Genomic DNA, 20,330 nt, shown 5'->3' on the forward strand with positions numbered 1-20,330 from the left:
TACCTTGGTTTCTGTCAGTGATGGCCAGTGTTTTAACAACCAACATGCCAGTGTTCTAGTAACAGTCAATCATGTTCTAACAGTGGACACCGTGTTTTTGGGCTTCCCTGGTGGTGCAGTGGTTGAGAATCTGCCTGCCGATGCAGGGGACGGGGGTTCGTGCCCCGGTCCGGGAAGATCCCACATGCCGCGGAGCGGCTGGGCCCGTGAGCCATGGCCGCTGAGCCTGCGCGTCTGGAGCCTGTGCTCTGCAACGGGAGAGGCCGCAACAGTGAGAGGCCCGCGTACCGCAAAAAAAAAAAAAAAAACAGTGGACACCGTGTTTTTAACAACTAGACATCCAGTGTGGTAGTTGTAGTTTTCTATATCACCTGACACCCAGGTTCTCACAGTAGACATTTTTCTAAAGCCAATACTTTATCCAACTGATGCTGAACATTGTTAATGTTCGCCACAGAATGTTCTGGACAGTGGGTTACTCAATGGTCTATGTAAACAGTAAATACACTTGTTCTTGGTAAACTGCCAAGCCCAGTGCGTCAAAGGGCAGCCATTGTCCCAACATGCTCATGTGATTCAGGGCTTGAGCCCAGCTAGAGGTTGCACTGAGACCCTGGGACATTAAAACTGAAACTGAGCCCATGCCCTCCCCATTTTGGCCTCCTTCTGCAGGGAAGGGCTGGTGGTGCCACGTGGGCTTGTTCTTAGGTTCAAGCACCAAGGAAGAGGGAAGAGCTCAGGGTTCACTCTGTGTGTGTGTGTGTGTGTGTGTGTGTGTGTGTGTGTGTGTGTGTGTGTACTGCTCCTCACACACATTTAGGGAAACTCAGCTCCCCAGCAGGTCCTGGGGGCACAGTCAGTATGCACCTCCTCCTTGCCTGGAGCTCTCCCATGAGAGAATCAAGAACAGCATTATCAGTGCCTTAAACACCATCTGGACCAGCCACTTCATTATATAGGTTTGGAAACTGAGGCCCAGAATGGTTGCCAGGACTGCCTGTGGCCACACAGAGCACTCTTTTCAGTGGGTTGTTCAAACCCCTGCCCAGAGGCAGGCATAGGTTCACCGCCTTCCTCAGGGTCTGCCCACATCCCAGCTGACAGTCCTCTGGCTCTTACACTGGGGCATAGGTGGTAGCATCTCTGATTCCTTCCCAGGGCTCTGGGGGTTCTGGGGCAGTGAACCTGCAGGCACCCACAGGAGGTCTGTAGAAGGGAACTCCTAGGAAGGCATTGATGGGTGTCTTCCCCACATGTACCTGCTTTCTTGGAGGGTCCCATATTTGGTAACCACTAGAGGCTCCTTGGTATGCAAGGCACCTAGGAAGAGAGAAGAAGGGTCACCCTGGACACCGAAAACACCTTGGCCCATCCGCCACAGGCACCAGCACCAGCTTGAAGCTTTTCACAATTGTGTATTTGTCTTCTTTGTCTGTGTTCCTCTTAGTAGTTTTCTCTATCGTTATTTGATTTAAGATTTCAAAGTTATGTTGGTAGATGCATAAAAGTTCATGTCTGTTATATGAATACTTTTCGGTTGGTCATTTAATGTCAATAAATGTGTCATTTATTTTGATTTCTGTTTGTCTGATATTGGTATGACTATATATCTTTCTTGTTGCTAACATCTGCCTGGCATTTTTCTGGGAAGAAATCACACACATATATGCATTCTCATACATATATCCACACTCACATTAATATTTACATGTACACGCAAATTTATACACACATGGGTATATATGAGCACAGCTCATTTACAAAAAAAAAACATGGGGGAACACAAGAGTTAAATGCATGCCCAGGGCTTCCCTGGTGGCGCAGTGGTTAAGAATCCGTCTGCCAATGCAAGAGACATGGGTTCGAGCCCTGGCCCGGGAAGATCCCACATGCCGTGGAGCGTGCCTGGCTCCACAACCACTGAAGCCCGAGCGCCTAGAGCCCATGCTCCACAACAAGAGAAGTCACGACAATGGGAAGCCTGTGCACCTCAACGAAGGGTAGCCCCCACTCACCGCAACTAGAGAAAGCCCGCGTGCAGCAATGAAGACCCAACACAGCCAAAAATAAAGTTAAAAATTAATTAATTAATTAATCTTTAAAAAATGTGTGCCCACATGCATATAAGTATAGTTATATATAGGTTACAGTGTATCCATATGTAGCATACATTCACATCTGTACACTACAAGCATACCTACACCATAGCTAGCTCTTGCAATGGATACAAACTACACCAAGTTGAATTTAGACTCTGCCAATGGACACCTCTTGTTCTACGCCCTCACCCTGCCTCGCTCCTGTTGCCGAGGGTCACTGAGACCTCTCATTTGTTGCCCCTTCCTGAAGCACCCCTGTCCTTTCTTTCTCCTCCACCCCATTTATCAAAACTGAATTTTTTGGGAATTCACTGGTGGTCCAGTGGTTAGGACTCTGCACTCTCACTGCCGAGGGCCCGGGTTCAATCCCTGGTCAGGGAACTAAGATCTCACAAGCCACATGGAAAAAAAAAAAAAAACCCTGAATTTTTCTGTGCCCTGGTCCCCTGGAGGCTCACTCTGCAAAGTGACAGAAGGCAAATCTGATCCAAATTTTATTGAACTTGATTGTGCATGAGAATCACCTGGGGGAATCATTGGGAAATTCAGATTCTTAGGTCCCCCCTACACCCTCTGAAAGGAAATCTCAGGTTGCATCAGGAAATTAGATTTGCAACCCTCTCTAGGAGACTTTGACGCAACTGCTGTTTGGGACAGCATTTGGTATTGGTGTGGTGTGAACACGCCCTCACACCCCAGCTGCAGCTGGCCAAAAATACCTCTCTGCCCACATCCCCAGGTCTCTCCTGGTCTTACATAAGCAATATCCAGGCACAAAGAATTGGCTGTAATGGTGGCCCTTCAGGCATGGAGGCAGGTCAGTGGCAGCATGGAGCCATCTCAAATCTCCTCTGTGTATGTAGCCCTTTGCAATTTACAAAGCCCTTTCACATGGTCCTCTCACATAGGCTTCTCATTTGCCCTGGGAGGAGTGGGGTGAGGCTTGGAGGCCCAGAGATGATCAGTGACCAGCCTGAGGTCTCACAGGACAGAGCCAGGAGGCCAAGGTCTATCATAGTACCCAGATTTGCCCTGAATTCTGGGTCCACTTATTGAATAGCCAACGGCTGTGATTGACTGAGCCTTGATTATAGCTTGGCGCTGTGCCAAACACTTATGTACCATTTTTACCTCATCCTCCTAAAACATTTATAAGGTAACTGTTACTATGTTCCCACTACACAAACGTGGATGGAAGTTCAAAGGGTTATATAACTTGCCCAAAGTGACACAGAATGGCTCACATCAGAGTTCTGCTCTAAAGAGTAGTGTTTTTTGTTTTTTGTTTTTGTGGTACGTGGGCCTCTTACTGTTGTGGCCTCTCCCATTGCGGGGCACAGGCTCCAGACGCGCAGGCTTAGCGGCCATGGCTCACAGGCCCACCTGCTCCGCGGCATGTGGGATCTTCCCGGACCGGGGCACAAACCCGCGTCCCCTGCATCGGCAGGCGGACTCTCAACCACTGCGCCACCAGGGAAGCCCAACAGTAGTGTTTTACTGTCCTCACCCCAGCCACTGGGGGCACCTAAGTACGTGACAGAGTGCTCTACACCCCTGAACAGGAGCTGAGGTGGAGTGGTCTCCATCCCAGCTCTGCTATCCAGAGGCAATATGTAAGCACTTATGAAAACAATATTCCACATTTTTAGTAGTCATAAAATGTTAATTAAAACCAGGAGTCACAATTCCCACTAATAAATTACAAATGGTGGTACCCAATTGTGGCAAAGATACAATGAAAAGGACATTCACATATACTGTTAGTGTAGGATAAATTGATACACCACCGCAGGAAAATAATTTGGCAAAATGTATAAGAGCCATAAAATGTTCACATAGTTTTCTGACTATTTTCATAAGGGGTCCCACCCTTATGAAAATAGTCAGAAACGCATTAAAAGAAAGACTTTTATGAACCATAGTCATATATGCTATCGTGAGTACGGGAAGCATTATTTGTATCTGGGGACCAGGCAACATAAATATAACTATAAACTTAAGTTATAAACTGTTTATGGTATGATTTTAAGTGAATAAAAGCAGAGTATAAAATTGTATGCATGCTAATATCACAGCTATATACAAATATGCAATAAAAAAACTAAGAGAAAATGTGCCAAAATGCTAAAAGCGGTTTTAGCGAAGTTTCTCTCAAGTTAAAAAAATTTTTAATGCAGGGACTTCCCTGGTGGTCCAGCAGTTAAAACTCCGCTTCTACTGCAGGGGGCACAGGTTTGATCCCTGGTTGGGGAACTAAGATCATGCATGCTGCGTGATGTGGCCAAAAAAAACATTTTTTAAAATGCATTAATATGGGCAAAACTTATTTATGATAGAGGTCAGAACAGTGGTTACTTTGAGGGTATTGACTGGGAAGGGGCATGTCGGCTGCTGGAAATGTTGTAGATCTTGATCTGGTTGGTGGTTACATGATGGTTTTACACACACACACACACACACATACACTAATATATATATACTAATATAATACGACTTTTATATAATATTAATTTTATAAAGACTATAAATATACAATTATAAACATATAAAATTATGTAAATTATAAGATACATTTTATTAAAATGTAAATATAAATGTCCACACTCCCAGCTCTCTACCACCCATCCTCCCAGACGTCTAAATGTCCCTGCCCTGCTGCCCCCAGGAGAGGCTGAGCTGTTGGCCTGTCCCTCTGTGTGTGAGTATCTGTGTCTGGCGCTGGGTACGTACATGCTTGCCCGTGTCTACTGGGAGCATCTACCAGTCCCTTGCCTGGTGGCTGGGTCCAGGTGTGCATATCTGATCCTGCAGTACCCCCTGGTGCTCACACACAGTGCTCACAGGACCCTTCCTGTCACCCTGCCACGGAGAGGCTCCCTGGGTCTACCAGTCCCTGCCCTGCAGGGCCTGTTCCGTCTGAGTTTGTGGGTGCCCCTGGCTTGCTCCCCTGAGCTCTGTGGCTGCTGGGTCCTGGGGCAGGGCCATCGGTGGACGGAGGATGCCCTGGCCGGCAGGGGAGGGGAGTTCCGTGAGTAGTGGCCCAGGGAAAGGAGAATAGAGAGGCAAGAAGACTGGAATCCCAGGAGCACCCCTTGTCTGAGCACTCCCCCAAGCCACTGGGGCCGTGCCAGGCCATTCCCCTCCCTCCCCGTGAGGAGAAAATCCTAGAAGCTGGGGGGAGGAGGAGGAGAGGCAGGGAAAGTTGGCAGTGAGACAGGGTCTGAGGCCTCACCAGCAGGCTTGCCCAACCCCTCAGAGCCCTTTGGCAATGGTGACACCAAAGCTGGTGACGTCCCCCGCCCAACAACCCCTGCCTCCCCGTGGTTGCCAGGTGTGCTGCACCCTCAAGCCCGCAGGAAGAGGCCTGTTTGTACATCCAGCATGGTCAAAACCGAGCCCTTGATTCCCAGCCCAGTCCTGCCCGCCTCCACGCAGCCCCGGGAAGTCTTCCTTCTCCCACCTTTGTGTCCCCTTGGATACCAGGTCTGCCTGTCACTTCTATATCTAGAGCCCACCAGTGCCTTCCACCTACCCGGAAGCCCCCACTGACCCCCTCCCTGCTCTCCCTGTCCGCGCTCTCACCCACAACCTCCAACCTGTTCATGTCATCCCCGGGTTACCAGTCGAGCCCACAAGGGCCCTCACAGTCTGGTCTTTGCTGGCCTCTCCAGATGTACAGAACTGTGTTTTCTCAGCACATCTCAACCTCCAGGCCTTTGTTCCTGCCGTTCCCTCTACCAGGAACACCCTTCCTCTTTGTTCCCATCCCTCGAACCTACTCTTCTGGCCTGTGCAACTTCTGCTTGTCCTTCAGGTCTCAGTTTAGATGTCCCCCCTCCCCTGTCCCAAGTCACAGCCGGTCTATGCCTCCTCACGCCTATAGCCCTTTGCATCCCGTCCCCGGTGACACACTGTGAATGGGGCCTGTTTAACCTGTCAGGCTCTCTTATCAGCTTGTGGGGGCAAGTTTCCTGGTGGAAAGAGGGGAGAAGAATAGGAGGCCTTCAAGGCCGGTATAAAGAACTTGAACTTGCCCCGGGGGCGACAGGGAGCTTTTGAGCAGAGGAATGGCAGGACTCAGAACTCCTCTGGTTTATGACTCTCTTTTCTGCCCCAGATAAACTTTCCCCAAACACAACTGGTCTCACCTGCAAGTGTTTTTCATGTAACCGTCAGCAGCCAGGAACTTAGTCAGACTGAGGAAGGGTACGTGTGGGACCAGAGTCGGCAGGATGGGATTCAGCGGGGGCAGGGGAAGTCATTGTGATATGTATTAAAATCCAGATTTCTCAAGGGAACGGTGCATTGATCCTCAAAAAAAGAAATGTGTGCCCCCCTACTCAAAAACCTCTGGCTGCTTCTTACCTGTTGTAGCCTGAGTGGGTAGACCTCGTCTACCTCGTGACAACAGCCTGACTGATGCACTAGTCCAGATGCCTCCCCCAACCTGTTCTCCTGTGTCCCGGTGGGTGCTCCGCGACCTGTGCCAAGCAGCCCAGAAGGTGATCTTCCCTAGCTGGAGCGGGAGGAAAGAGCCCAGGCAGGCCATAAAGGGGTGAGGTGCTGGCGCTGGGAAGCTTGCATCTCACGTCCAAGGGTCAGGGCTCTGGCCCTGCTGGACTCTGCTCTGCCTTGTACAAGGGCCAAGACTGGGCAGCACGGACAAAGGGACTTCCCTCAGCCCTAGTCAGAGGCCTGTGGGGCCTGAGATCTGTTCTCGGCTGGATCCCCTTATGCCTCAGGACTCCTCTGACTCCAGGTCTCTGCCGTCGGAGTCCGCCCACTCTTCTGGTCAGGGAGGACAACACCTGTGCAGAACTAAGCAGAGCTGTGGTGCCTAAAGGGCCTGGGTTCAAGTCCAGCAGTCACCGTTCTCACACTTTCTCAGTCTTTCACTCACTCACCAAGCATCCTCTGATTCCAAGTCCTGACTGATCCTACTATGGGAGATGCAGAGTGGGGTCAGGCTGATTTCCACACTCAGAGAGCTTCTCAGAGGAGGACAGAAACACTGACAATGACACTGACAATGCTAGCTTAGAGTGGGCTATGCTGTAATGGACACAGATAGGGCCAGGACCAGAGAAGGCAGGGAAGACTTCCTAGAGGAGGAGGGTCCTCTGGGGAGCTTGAGGTGTGAGCTGGACCTCGCCATGAAGCAAGTGGGAAGAAGGAGAAGTTTGGCAAAGGCCCTGTAGATGGGAAGTAGGTGATATGTCAAAGGAGTCATGGAGGGGCTGATGCTTTAAGGGACATGACCACCCATCAGCCCGGTTTGGGTTAAAGTCTCTTAGCAGGGGTGAAGGAGGCTGCCTTGTTGGGATGTGGCCACCCCTCGGGTTGGCCCCCAGCCCAGAAGACCCAGGACCTGCCTCCGAGCTCCCCCTGGGCCTTCCTGCCCTTCTGCTTCTGCTGCCACTGCCCAATCTTGGTGGGAAGTGTCTCTGCCCAGAACTGCTGTCGGGCCTTCCTTAGCTTCTGGCTGACCTGTGGCACCAGGCTGATTTCCAGGTATTGCTCTGAACAGTTGAATGGGGGCCAAGGAGGCAGCCCCTTGCCATTGGGATACCTGGCTGGGAGGAATGAATGAAGACAAAGGTCTCCTGTATTGCTCCCTGGGAGGCAGATCTGAGTAGTCTAGGCCGAAAGCCAGGCATGCCTCTTTGCTTACTCACCCTGTCCAGGAGAAGTGGGTCCACTGGGCCATCATGGTGAGGCTCAGCTCCTGCTCCTCCCCTGTGGCTTCTGGAAAGGTTATGAGAGGGACAGACCTGGATCAAGGTCACGTGGGTCCTGGAGGAGACTCAAGGGTCCCCACTGATGACCTGAGACCTCTGTTCCTGCATGCCCCGCCCTACCCTGGTGGAGCCGGCAGCCTAAGGATCTTGTGTCTGTTCATCCTCACCCAGCGTGGAGCTCTCATCCATGAGGAAAGGACCCCCGAAGATGAAGGTCTTCTCAGCCCCATGATCAGCCCGCACCCAGGCCGGCTTGATCTTCGCAAAAGAACTGGGTCGATGCTGGAACTCATAGAAAAAGATGGAGACCCCAGAATCTGTGGAGAGATGGCTGGATGAGAAGTAGATACCCACAGCCTGATCAGGTCCTATCTTTGGTAAGCCAGGCTCATCATAACACCAATACAAGTAATAATAATGATGATGACAAAATGGTGAACAGCAAGCCTTTCCTGAGCGCTTGCTAGGTGTTGAGCACCATTCCATGTACTTTATGTGTCACTGTTCATTTTATCCTCATAAAAACCTATGGATTCGCTCATTATGTATTATTATTGCCATTTTACAAACAAGGAGACTGAGGCACAGAAGGGTTAGGTATCTGCCGGAGGTCACAAAGACAGGAACCTGGAGCTGTTCTAGGACTGTGTTAGAGATTAGCCATGAGGTTTGGAGGAAGCAAGACTTTTCTCCCAGGAGAAGGGCTGAAAGCAGAAGAAATCACTCATGAGTCAATTGAATCCCTGAGAATTGGTGATAAGTCCTGCTGGGTGACCTTTGGCAAGTCACTGCACCTCTCTGTGCCTTGGTTTTCTCCTCTGCAGAGTGCCCTGCCAGAGTCGCCTCTCATTGCTGTGACACTGCATCCCTGAGATGAAGTGGAGAGTGGGGGTAGCAGTGGAGCGTGGCACCATGTCACTTGTGATAACTCAGCTCCTGGGCCCAGGTGGGAAAGGTGGGACAGGTAGACAGGGATAGGCTTACCTTGGAGGTTTCTGGAAAAATTCAATGTTCATGACAACGTTGCTTATCAATTCCTGGAAGGCTTCTCATTTGGCTTGTCCATCTGAGCTGCTGCGTAGGTATTCATCTATAATGGTGGCATCACCTCACTGGGCATATCCTGGGGCAAGAGGCCTGCTCAGGTCCCACAGCCACAGCAGACCCTCCCAAGAAGCTCCACACCCTCCTGCCTGGCCTGTCTCATGTCCCAGGGCTCATGTGCCAGGAGCTAGCCACTTGCTGCCCTTGGGGGTTCTAGATGGTGTCTGGGAGGGATAAGGTCAGATCTGGAGTAAAATGCTAGCTCTGCAATCACTGCTTGGCTGTGTGACCTCAGACAGGTTGCTGAGCCTCTCTGGAAGGTAGCTCCTCCCTGGAAGGTTGTTTGGCAGCCTATGTGAAGCACAGCATTCTGGCCTGGAGCACGTGCTCAGTTGAAGTTAACCAGGAAGTTAGTGAGAGAACAAATCATGGGCACTCCCCATGGCTCCAGAGAGCAGTGATGAGGTTGTGTGAATGAGGAGGGCTCTGGGGGGTCTCAAAGAAGGGAAATGAACATAGATTGAGCACCTCCTGGATACCAGCTCCTTGGTAGACTCTTCAAATGCAGCATCCAGTATCCTTCTTAAACAGCTCACATGGGTGGGATGTATCATCCCCATTTACAGGTGAAGAAATGGGCTCAGAGGGGTTAGGATAACTGTGGACAAGTAGCTAGGGTTGGGATTTGACCCCAGGTCCACCTGGTTTCACATCTGACAATGCAATCTTAATAGCTGAAGCTCTGGGATCAGACAACTGGCTCAAGCTCTGCCTCTGCCCTTTACCCATCATGAGACCTGGAGCCTCAGTTTCCTCATCTGTAAAATAAGGATAATGAAAGTCCCTACTTCACAGGGTTGTAATGAGGATCAAAGGAGATGAATGCCTGTCCCAGTGCTCAGCACAACACAGTTCCTGGCAGAGAGTATGTGCTCATTAAGGGGCAGTCTAGGGCTTCCCTGGTGGCGCAGTGGTTGAGGGTCCGCCTGCCGATGCAGGGGACACGGGTTCGTGCCCCAGTCCGGGAAGCTCCCACATGCCGCAGAGCGGCTGGGCCCGTGAGCCATGGCCTCTGAGCCTGCGCGTCCGGAGCCTGTGTTCTACAGCGGGAGAGGCCACAACAGTGAGATGCCCGCGTACCACAAAAAAAAACAAACAAAAAAAAACCAAAAACCAATTGTGTTTCTATACACTAGCAATGAACAATCTGAAGATGATATTAAGAAAACCATTCCATTTACAATAGCATCAAAAAGAATAGAATACTTAGGAATAAATTTAATAAGGGAAGTTCAAGACTGTACATTAAAAACTAGAAAACATAATTGAGAGAAATTAAAGAAGACGTAACTAAATGGAAAGATGTTCCATGTTCATGGGTTAGAAGACTTAATATTGTTAAAATGGTAATACTTCCCAAACTGATCTATACATTCAGTGTGATCCCTATGAGAATCTCAGCTTTTTTTTTTTTTTCAGAAATGAACAAGCCGATCATAATTCACTTGGAAATGCAAGGGACCCAGAATAGCCGAACAATTATTATGGATTGATATGTGTCTCCACGTAAAATATATGTGGAGTCATAACCCCCAGTACCTCAGAATGTGACCTTATTTAAAGATAAGGCCGTTAGTCAAATTAAGATGATTACAGAGGTGGGCCCTAGTCTAATATGCCTGGTGTCCTTGTAAAAGGGGGAAATTTAGACACAGAGACAGACGGGTCAGAGGGAAGACAATGTGAAGCCAGAGGGAGAATGCCATCTATAAGCCAAGGAATGTGTAAGGCTACCAGAAACTAGGAAAGAGGCATGGACTCTCTCACACAGCACTCAGAAGGAACCAACCCTGCTAACACCTTGATTTCAGACTTGTAGCCTCTAGGATTGTGAGACAATTAACTTCTCTTGTTTAAGTCACCCAGACTGTGGTCCTTTGTTATGGCAACTCTGGCAAAATAATATGGCAACCCTGAAAAAGAAGAACAAAGCTGGGGAATTCACACTTCCCAATTTCAAAACTTACTACAAAACTACAGTAATCAAGATAGTGTGGTAGTAGCATAAGGATAGACATAAAAATTAACAGAGTAGAACTGAAAGCCCAGAAACAAGCTCCTTCATTCATGACCAATTGATTTTCAGTAAGGGCACCAAGACAGTTCAATAAGTAAAGAATAGGGTTTTTTCAACAAAAGATGTAGGGACAGCTGGAAAACCACATGCAAAAGAATCCCTAATTCATACCATATACAAAAATTAACTTCAGATGAATGTAATTCATTCATGTAACAGCTAAAACTATAAAATTCTTAGAAGAAATCATAGAGGTAAATCTTTATGACCTTGGATTAAGCAATCATTTTTTAGATATGACACAAAAAGGCCAAGCAACAAAAGAAAAAATAAATTAAACCTCATCAAAATAAAGAATTTTTGTGTTGCAAAGGTTACTGTCAGCAAAGTGAAAAGACAACCCACAGAATGGGAAAAATAGTTGCAAATCATATATTGGATAAGAGACTTGTATCTAGAATATACGTAAATCTTTACCACTCAACAATAAAAAGGCAAATAATCCAAATGGTCAAAAGATTTCAGAAGACATTTCTCCAAAGGAGATATAAAAAGGGCCAATAAGCGCATGAAAAGATGTTCACTATTTTAGTCACTAGGGAAGTGCAACTCAAAACCACAATGAGATACCACTTCACACCCACTGGGATGACTACAATCAAAACAAAAGATATTAACAAGCATTGGCAAGGATGTGGAGTGATTGAAATCCTCACACACTGCTGGTGGGAACGTAAAATGGTGCAGCTACTTTGGAAAACAGTTCAGCAGTTCCTGAAATGATGAAACAAAGAGTTGCTGTATGACCCAGAGTTTCCATTCCTAAGTATATAACCAAGAGAAATTAAGTCATATGTTTGCACAAAAACTGGTACATAAATGTTCTTAGTAGGGGAATCCATAAGAGCCAAAAATGTGGAAACAACCCAACTGCCTATCAACTGATGGATGGATAAACAAAATGTGGTATATCCATACAGTAGACTATTCAGCCACAGAAAGGAATGAAGTACTGATATCTGTTACAACATACATGAACCTTGAAAACATTATATTAGATGAAAGGAGTCATACACAAAAAACCATATACTGGGATTTCCCTGGTGGTCCAGTGGGTAAGACTCTGAGCCTCCAATGCAGGGGGGCCCAGTTCCATCCCTGCTTGGGGAACTAGATTCTACATGCATGCCACAACTAAGAGTTTGCATGCCGCAACTAAAAGATCCCGCATGCCGCAACTAAGACCTGGCACAGCCAAAGTAAATAAACAGTATTTAAAAACCAAACAACTCCCCCCATAAAAAACCCAAAACCCATATATTGTGTGATTCTATTCTATGAAATGTCCAGAATAGGCAAATCCATAGATTTGACAGAAAGTAGATGCGCGATTATCAGGGTCTCGGGGTGGTGGTGCGGGGAGGGATGGGACGTGACTGCTAATGGGCACCGGCTTGTTTTTGGGTGATGCTGATGCAAATGTTCTGGAATAAGATAGTGGTGATGGTTGCACAACTTTGTGAATATACTAAAAACCACTGAACTGTACACTCTAAAGGGGTAAATGTTATGGTATGTAAATTACATTTAAAAAAAAAGTTGAGATTTGGGTTTCCCTGGTGGTGCAGTGGTTAAGGGTCTGCCTGCCAATGCAGGGGACACAGGTTCGATCCCTGGTCCGGGACGATCCCACATTGTGCAGAGCAACTGGGCCCGTGCGCCACAACTGCTGAGCCTGCGCTCTGGAGTCTGCGAGCCGTGGGTGCTGAAGCCCCCCGCGCCTGGAGCCTGTGCTCCGCAACAAGAGAGGCCACTGCATTGAGAGGCCTGCGCACCGCAACTAAGAGTGGCCCCTGCTCGCCGCAGCTAGAGAAAGCCCGCACACAGCCATGAAGACCCAACGCAGCCAAAAATAAATAAATTTATATTTTTTTAAAAAGTTGACATTTAAAAATTGTGGTCTGCAAATGCTGGTAAAGTTGCAATGAAACTTGTAGACTCCAGGGACTTCCCTGGCGGTCCAGTGGTTAGGACTCCGTGCTTCCACTGCAAGGGGCATGGGTTTGATCCCCGGCTGGGGAACTAAGATCCTGCAAGCCATGCAGTACTTCCAAAACAAAACAAGACACCTGTATACTTTGCTGGTGGCAGTTTAAATCGGCAGAGCAGTTTCAGAAAGTGTTACGCCAATGGCGACATGTAAGAAATGGAGAGGTCTCCATAAGGTATATGAGTTACTTTCCATGGCTAAAGCTTTCATCATGGATATTTAGTAAACAGCTAGTTGGCTGAAAAATGTACAGTTTATGGAAATTCACATAACATACAATAAACCATTATAAAGTATACAATTCAGTGGCATTTAGTGTGTTTGCAATTTTGTGTAACTACCGCATCTCTCTAGTCACAAAACTCTTTCACTTCCCCAGCAATACACCCTGTAGCCATTAAGTAGTCACTCTCCATTCCCACCCCTACCCCCCTCACCTCACACACCAATACCCCCATCCCCTGATGACCTGAAAACCATTAATCTGCTCTCTGCCTCTATGGATTTACCTATCCTGGATGTATCACATAAAAGCAATCATACGATATGTGACCTTTTGTGTCTGGCTTCTTTCACTTAGCACCATGTTTTTGAGGTTCATCTAAGTTGCAGCACGTATCAGTACTTCATTCCTTTTTCATGGCCGAATAATATTTCACTGTGGCTGCACCACAATTTTTTTATCCATTCATTCATTGAAGGGCATTTGGGTTGTTTCTACCTTTTGACTATTATGAATAATACTGCTATAAACATTTATTTATACATTTCTCTGTGGTCTTATGTTTTCATTTCTCTTGACTGTATAGCTAGGAATGGAATTGCTCGTCATATGGTAATTCTGTGTTTAATGTTCTGAAAAACAAACAAGCTCTTTTCCACAGTGGTTGGATGATGCCGTTATAGAGCCTCAGCACCTTGGGCCTGAGCAGTTCTGCCAAGGGGCCCGAGGACTGAGGATACCCAGGGTGTATGTTGGGGGTGACTCTCAGGTAGGCCTGCTCTCTTAGAGGACCCTCAAATGACAGGGCAGAAGCAGGGCACTTCCCTCCAGTGGCCCTGAGACCCGGGGTAGGGATGATGGAGGAAAGGGGGCAGGAAGACTGCTATTAACAACTCGAATCCCATTCCAAATGCAGGGAAGATGTGACTTAAGAGCCAGACCTCCTGCACTCGAATCCTGGCTCTGCCCAGTGGCAGCTGTGTGACCTAATACAAGTTACTTCACAGCTCTGGGCCTAGTTTTGTCATCCATAAAACAGTGATGATAACAGGAACCAACCTCATAGGGTTAAAGTGAGGTTACATTGTGAAAACACGAGGCGAGAAACCAGAGCCAATGGGAGCCTGTTCTTGTGTCAGGACAGGGTCTCTCAGGGTGTCTGTCTCTCTGCTGGCTTGGGAGACTCCCGCTCCAAGGCGGGGCAGGACTTACCTCTGGGCCTCAGTGTCAGGAACATGGCTGGCCGGGAGTGGGAGGTGGGGGGATGGGTGGAGAGAATGAGGCGCTGGCAAATATTTGCTGATTCCAACAGTTGGATGTGCTGATTCAATGAGGGACAGGGTGAGGGTCATGCCTGGACTAGGTGCCAGATCCTCTCCTGGGGTTCCAGCTGGCACCTCGAGTTGGAGAGCCTGAGGATCAAACTTCTGCCAGAAATAACCAGCGCAGCTTCCTGAATCCTCTTTGGAAGCCTCCCTGGTGAGGCTGTTCCCTCTCCCATAACCTTGACACACAGGTACATTCAGGGCCTCATGAGAAAGAGGGAGACTGAGAAAGAGAGAGAGAGAGGCAGGTAACCAACCACACGAGATGCCACTACATACCCATTAAATTAATCAAATGTAAAAGACTGATAAGACCAAGTGTTGGCAAGGGTCTGGAACAATTGGACCCCACCTATATGGCCGGTGGGTGTGCAGAAATGGAACAGTCAATTTGGAAGACAGTTTGGCACCTTCTTTAAAAGTTAAGCATACACTCTCTATATGACCCTGCGATTCCACTCTTAGATATTTACTATTTACAAAATGAAAGCATACGTCCACACAAGGACTTATCTGAAAATGTTCATAGCAACTTTATTGAAAATAACCAAAAAATAGAAATCACTCAGATATCCATCAATGGATGAATGGATAAAATGTGGCATGTCATATATGGAATACTATTCAGCAAGAAAAGAGAACTACTAGTTGAATCTCAAAAACATTATGCTAAGAGACAGAAGCTGGTAAAAGAATGATTTCATTTCTATGACATTTTAGAAAAGGCAAACTATAGCAACAGAAAGCGATTTAGTGGTTGTGAGGGACCAGGGTCAGGGCAGTGCAAAGTGGCGTAAAGGAACTTTTTTTTTTTTAAGATTTTTTTTTTTGATGTGGATCATTTTTAAAGTCTTTATTGAATTTGTTACAATATTGCCTCTATTTTATGTTTTGGCTTTTTGGCCACGAGGCATGTGGGATCCCAGCTCCCCCACCAGGGATTGAACCCACACCCCCCGCATCAGAAGGCGAAGTCCTAACAACTGGACCGCTAGGGAAGTCCCTAAAGGAACTTTTCTGAGCAATGGATGCATCCTAAAACTTGATGTGATGGTGGTTGTATGTCTTATACATTTATCCCAATTTATCAAACAGTACACCTAAAATGGGTGAATTTGATTGTATGTAAATTATTCCACAATAAAGCTGTTAAAAAAAATAAGATTAACTAAAACTAGTCCTAAAAATTAGTTCTGGGAATCCACTTTTGGGAAGTATACTGTGCATATGCAGTACTGAAAAACAGAGGCATGCATGCCATAGGTGCTCAATAAATGCTTTCAGGATGCGGGGGTGGGGGGGTGGGGGGGGGAGCATTAGGACCAGGCAGTGTTCTTTGGAAGGAAAGCTCCTTCCGGCTCCAGAGTTGGTCATCTCAAGCTTAAGGTTATGCTAGCCTGCCATCTGGTGGCCATAGTTGGCAATGCAGGAATCTCCAACCTTCAAGCCCAACTTCAGGAGGCTCTATAGTGGGGCAGTAAGAAGGGGGACCTTCCTCCTGGGAAACCTGGTGCCCAGAGGGTCAGAGATAGGGAGTCCTGGAGCTATGAGAAGAGGGATACAGCTTCTTAATAATAGAGAGAAAGTGCTTTGGTGGCACAAACAGGCAGAGTGAACATAACTGGTACCTCTACATATTGAGATAAAATGTAAGATAGGGTTTTTTTGTGGGCGGGAGATGGTGCAGGGGGAATAAAAGTTTGGGGAAAACAATGAGATAAGTAGGAAAACTAATCACGTGGATACCCACAGTGAATTGGTGAGTTGGGTGATGCTCAGCAGAGGGGGTGGGGGAGGGGGGCAGGGTAGCAAGGGGAATTCTAAAAGGCAAGAGGAGACCTCCCTGGATGAAGAGGCCCTTGGGAGCCAGCCGACAAGAGTCTCTTCCCCTAGATATGCCTGGATCTTCTGACCCCTCAATCCTACTTCCAGGAAACATCCCACAGATAAACATCTCCATGGATGTGCTACAGTCATGTAAAGCTTGGGCCCTACAGTGTCTGCAGAACCACTGAGAATGAAGACAAACTTCCGGAGGCAGTGACTGAGGAACCTGCCTGCTTCTCCTGGCCAGTGGGCAGCTGGTCCAGGCTCCAGGGACCCATGGACAAGCCCACTCTGAGTTCCTACAAAAAATGGCGTCAGTTACCTCCGTGGGACACTGATAAGTGAATGAGTAGGTTGTTTAAATGTCAATGATAGACGACACTTAATCTAGGGGGACAATGAGTGGGGACAGGGACATTTACATTCTTAGTAGTTGGGAGCCTCAGTGGGGCTGAGATCTCAGAGCTCCCAGGCTCCTGGTATCCAGGCTTCTATTGGCCATTTACAGATGGAAAGCATGGGGGCCTTGCTGAGAGCCAAGTGTGGGCGACATGCCCCAAAGCACCTTCCTTCAGAGGGAGAAGAGAAAGAGAGTGGGGTGGGAGTGGAGGTGAGGAAGGGAGGATAGGGCCCAGGGCCCAGTGGGGTGTTGAGGAAGGTAAACTTCCATTGGGGTTCGCTCATCCAGCTTCCTGGGAGGGTTTATGGATTGTGTCTAACAAGAGAGGACCCATGGCAGGCTTGGGAACATCATGCAGTAGGTTCTTCAATGTTTGCTGGATGGATGGATGGGTAGACAAATGAATGAATGAATGAATGGCTATGTGAATGAAGGAAAAAACTACTGGCTCCTCACTGGGTGTGTGTGGGCACATCCAGCAGACCCCCACCTACACTCAAGCCCACCCCTCCACCCCCCTCCCCCCAGACGCAGGCAGTTACAGTTCTGTGTGCTTCTCCTTGGCCTCCATTAGCTCCCGTATCTTCTGGGGTAGGATCTTCGTCCAGAACTGCAGCCTGTGGGCCTTCAGGGCTCGGCCCACTGCAGGCTGCGTGTTCAGCTGCATGTACTGCTCCTCCTGGTTGAACACAGGCCAGTGGGGCAGACCCTCGCCGTTGGGGTTCCTGTAGACATGCCCTCCCGTGGGGCAGTGTGAAGGTCACTCTGGGCCCTACCCAGCCCAGACAGAGCACCGTGACTGGGGTCAGGCAAGGCAGCCAAACCAGCTTGGGGAATGGGGGTGGGGTTCCAGAAGGAGGAAAGAAACTACCTCCCACCAGAGCGTCAGCTCCGCAGGGGACAGGGCGGCCTCTGTCCCTTCCTGATAGAGGGAGGCTCTGCAGATAACAGCACTGTCACCCCCCATCCAGGTCACCCCAAGATGGAATGAGTGTCCAGCACCCATAAGGCCCCTTTCTGTCCAGGAGGGTCCTGGAGCTGGGGAGGGGGCTGCCATGCAATTAAGGACACATCCGCTAATGAAGTCACCACAGACAAGGGGAGCCCAGGATGGGCTCAAGCCCTGCCCTCCCCACCGTGGAGGTTAAAGTAGGAGTGTGACATCTCACCCATTTCGAGCAAAGTTGGCCCAATACTTCATCATCTTCCTGCTCAGCAGCTCCTCCTCCTCAGTGAGTTGGACTACAGAGCAAGAGGACAAGGGTCCAAGTTAGGGCAACTCCAGTCCGGCATGTGGGTCATTCCCCCTCACCCCATCCCAGGCTCCTCCCTGCCATCCCAAGGCCTGGCTCTCTGCCCGCTCCCCAGGCCCTCTCCTTGCCCAAACCCCATATATTCATCCCGGCCTCTGGCTGACCCAACACTGGGCTCATCCCTGACCCAGAAGGCTCCCTTCTTCTGACAGCAGAAGGCCATTTAAGAAATAAATATGGGGCTTCCCTGGTGGCGCAGTGGTTGAGAGTCTGCCTGCCGATGCAGGGGACACGGGTTCGTGCCCCGGTCTGGGAAGATCCCACATGCCGCGGAGCGCCTGGGCCCGTGAGCCATGGCTGCTGAGCCTGCGCGTCCAGAGCCTGTGCTCCGCAACGGGAGAGGCCACAACAGTGAGAGGCCCACGTACCGCAAAAAAAAAAAAAAAGAAAGAAAGAAATATGAAAAAGAAAGAAAGCAAGGAAGGAAGGAATGAAGGAAGGGAAGGAAAGAAAGAGAGAGAGAAAGGAAGGAAGAAAGAAAGAAAGGAGGGAGGGAGGAAAGAAAAGAAAGAAAAAAGGAAGAAAGAAAGAGAGAGAGAGAGAGAGAGAGGGAGGGAGGGAGGGAGGGAGGAAGGAAGGAAGGAAGGAAGGAAGGAAGAAAGAAAGAGGCCTTTCAAACACCCCCTCTGCACCCATGCCAGAAACCCAAGGTCAGGGTGGGGAGAGGTGGAGGGAGCACGGGTTCCAGTCTGAAGAATGCTACACTCCAATTCAAGCTCAATCTTTCTAGCTGTCACGTCTTGGACACCTGATCCCCTCCTCCCGCTGAGCCTCAGTTTCCTCGTCTGTACAGTGAGGGCAATCACCCTCACTCAGGGTCTTAGCCAATGTCCCATCCCACATCCTGGGAATGAGGAGCCTCTGAGAGACCCCCACCTAGGAAGACTCACTGTGGCTGCTCCCGAAAAGGCTTCTGAAGATGAAGTGAACCTCATCTCCATGGTCTGCCCTCACATAGCTCGGCCTGAAATCCCTGAAGAAGCTCGGCTGATGCTGGAACTCGTAGAAGTAGACAGGGGCAGAGGAACCTGGGGAGGTGCGGAAGACGGGCCGTGACCTGGCAGCCCCTCACCTGGAGCTTTCTTGCATCACCCATGGTGATGACATAGCTAAGTCCAAAGCTGGTTGGAATCTGGACAATGGGGTGGAGGAGCCCCAGGCTGGAGCAAGGGCAGTGGGAAGGGCCTGGGTTCAAATTGTGGCCTTGGAACTTCCTAGGCTATGGTTTTAGGCAAGTCACTGAAGGTCACTGAACATGTTTCCTCCTCCGTAAAATGGGGTAAATGTCTGTCTCTTAGACTAGCCATGAGGATTTACCACGATGAAGGATATCAAGTGCCGGGCACCAATAAATAGACATGGTCTAGGTTTTGGACACCAGTAGACCTCATCTGGCACCTGCAGCTCTGAGTGGCCCCCTAGCCAGTCTGGCCTTAGTGCAGATGTACTCACACTGCAACTTTGCTACTTGGAGTGCAGGGATCACGAAGATGCAGTCCCCCAGGATCTCATGGAACTGGATTCGGAGGGTCTGGGGGTCCTCACTTTCCCCTATGTACTCCTCCATCAACAGGTCACCAAACTCAGGCGGCATCATCTGCGCCAGGGGATCAGGAAGAGGCAGGTTAGGCAGGCTGGCGGGGCCGGGACGCAGCAGAGGCAGGACCGGGAGACGGATCCTGGGATGGGATAGGGAATCGGGGGAAGGGGCCAAGCTCTGGGCGAGGGGTGCTGTATGCACAGGATATCTGGGGGCTGGGTTTCCCGTGCCTTGGGAGAGGAAAGGAGCCCCCTCCCCATGTGGGCAGGTCCCCAGGAACCTCACCATCATTTTTGATATTTTCTGCAAGTCATCCTTTATGGTCTCTCTGTCCATTTCCTTCTGGGCGTCAGAATTGTTCATGAACTGGGTGGTGGGGGAGTCGAGTTGGAGATAGGATGGGCCTGGAGCTACGAAGCCCCGAGGCCTTCCCCCTGGATGGGCTCCCCCGCACCTGGAGGCTTGGGAGTGGGCCTCACCGAGGGGAGGATCCAACTATACTCATCGCTGTTTACACCAATGATGCTGGGGACAGGGTGCAAGTCGGCAGAGGCCAGCAGCTCCTGGGGGTGCTTGGGCAGGAAGATCCCGTCCACCAGGCCAGGGATGATGCTGAAGGGCTAAGGGACACTCAAGGTCAGGTTGCAGACAATTTCTGATGCCGCAGACATCTTCCACCCCTTCCTGGCTCGTC

The 20,330-nt window shown here is 49.2% G+C and overlaps 2 protein-coding genes and 1 non-coding gene across 20 annotated transcripts in view; 1 reads left to right on the forward strand and 2 right to left on the reverse strand.

The window, feature by feature from the left end:
* On the reverse strand, window positions 1-8,853 carry CES3 (carboxylesterase 3). Its single transcript, XM_033407658.2, has 4 exons — window positions 8,822-8,853; window positions 8,005-8,168; window positions 7,775-7,844; window positions 1-1,320 (listed from the first exon to the last, which is right to left on the reverse strand). The coding sequence occupies exons 1-4, from the start codon at window positions 8,851-8,853 to the stop codon at window positions 1,116-1,118; spliced, it is 471 nt and encodes a 156-aa protein (XP_033263549.2). The 3' UTR covers window positions 1-1,115.
* Window positions 2,408-2,480, forward strand: TRNAE-CUC (transfer RNA glutamic acid (anticodon CUC)). Its single transcript has one exon. It is a non-coding gene; the product is annotated as a tRNA-Glu (tRNA).
* CES2 (carboxylesterase 2) overlaps window positions 8,822-20,330 on the reverse strand; it is a 20,934-nt gene continuing 9,425 nt past the window's right edge. For 4 of the 18 annotated variants that reach the window (XM_049703834.1, XM_033407740.2, XM_049703831.1 and 1 more), the window contains 8 exons: window positions 20,116-20,256; window positions 19,922-20,002; window positions 19,549-19,693; window positions 18,987-19,124; window positions 17,953-18,025; window positions 17,326-17,508; window positions 14,444-14,779; window positions 8,823-9,539 (listed from right to left, as the gene is read on the reverse strand). In XM_049703834.1, the coding sequence (XP_049559791.1) occupies window positions 9,440-9,539; window positions 14,444-14,779; window positions 17,326-17,508; window positions 17,953-18,025; window positions 18,987-19,124; window positions 19,549-19,693; window positions 19,922-20,002; window positions 20,116-20,256 (1,197 nt within the window). In that variant the 3' untranslated portion in view covers window positions 8,823-9,439. Of the gene's footprint in view, window positions 9,540-10,139; window positions 11,733-14,443; window positions 14,780-15,065; window positions 17,509-17,952; window positions 18,026-18,972; window positions 19,125-19,548; window positions 19,694-19,921; window positions 20,003-20,115; window positions 20,257-20,330 lie in introns of those variants that run through there. The other 14 variants (XM_004280882.4, XM_033407746.2, XR_004477463.2 and 11 more) reach the window with 13 other exon arrangements.

Source organism: Orcinus orca, chromosome 20 (genome assembly GCF_937001465.1).
Source record: "Orcinus orca chromosome 20, mOrcOrc1.1, whole genome shotgun sequence".
Lineage (NCBI taxonomy): Eukaryota > Metazoa > Chordata > Mammalia > Artiodactyla > Delphinidae > Orcinus > Orcinus orca.

Excerpts from the sequence above, each read along its gene's own strand:
- CES3 (XM_033407658.2), bottom strand. The coding sequence starts at position 8,853 with ATGAACATTGAATTTTTCCAGAAACCTCCAAG. Across the intron at positions 8,169-8,821 it reads TTTTTCCAGAAACCTCCAAG|CCATCTCTCCACAGATTCTG; the intron begins GTAAGCCTATCC and ends CTTCTCATCCAG. Across the intron at positions 1,321-7,774 it reads ACCCACTTCTCCTGGACAGG|GTGCCTTGCATACCAAGGAG; the intron begins GTGAGTAAGCAA and ends CTCTCTTCCTAG.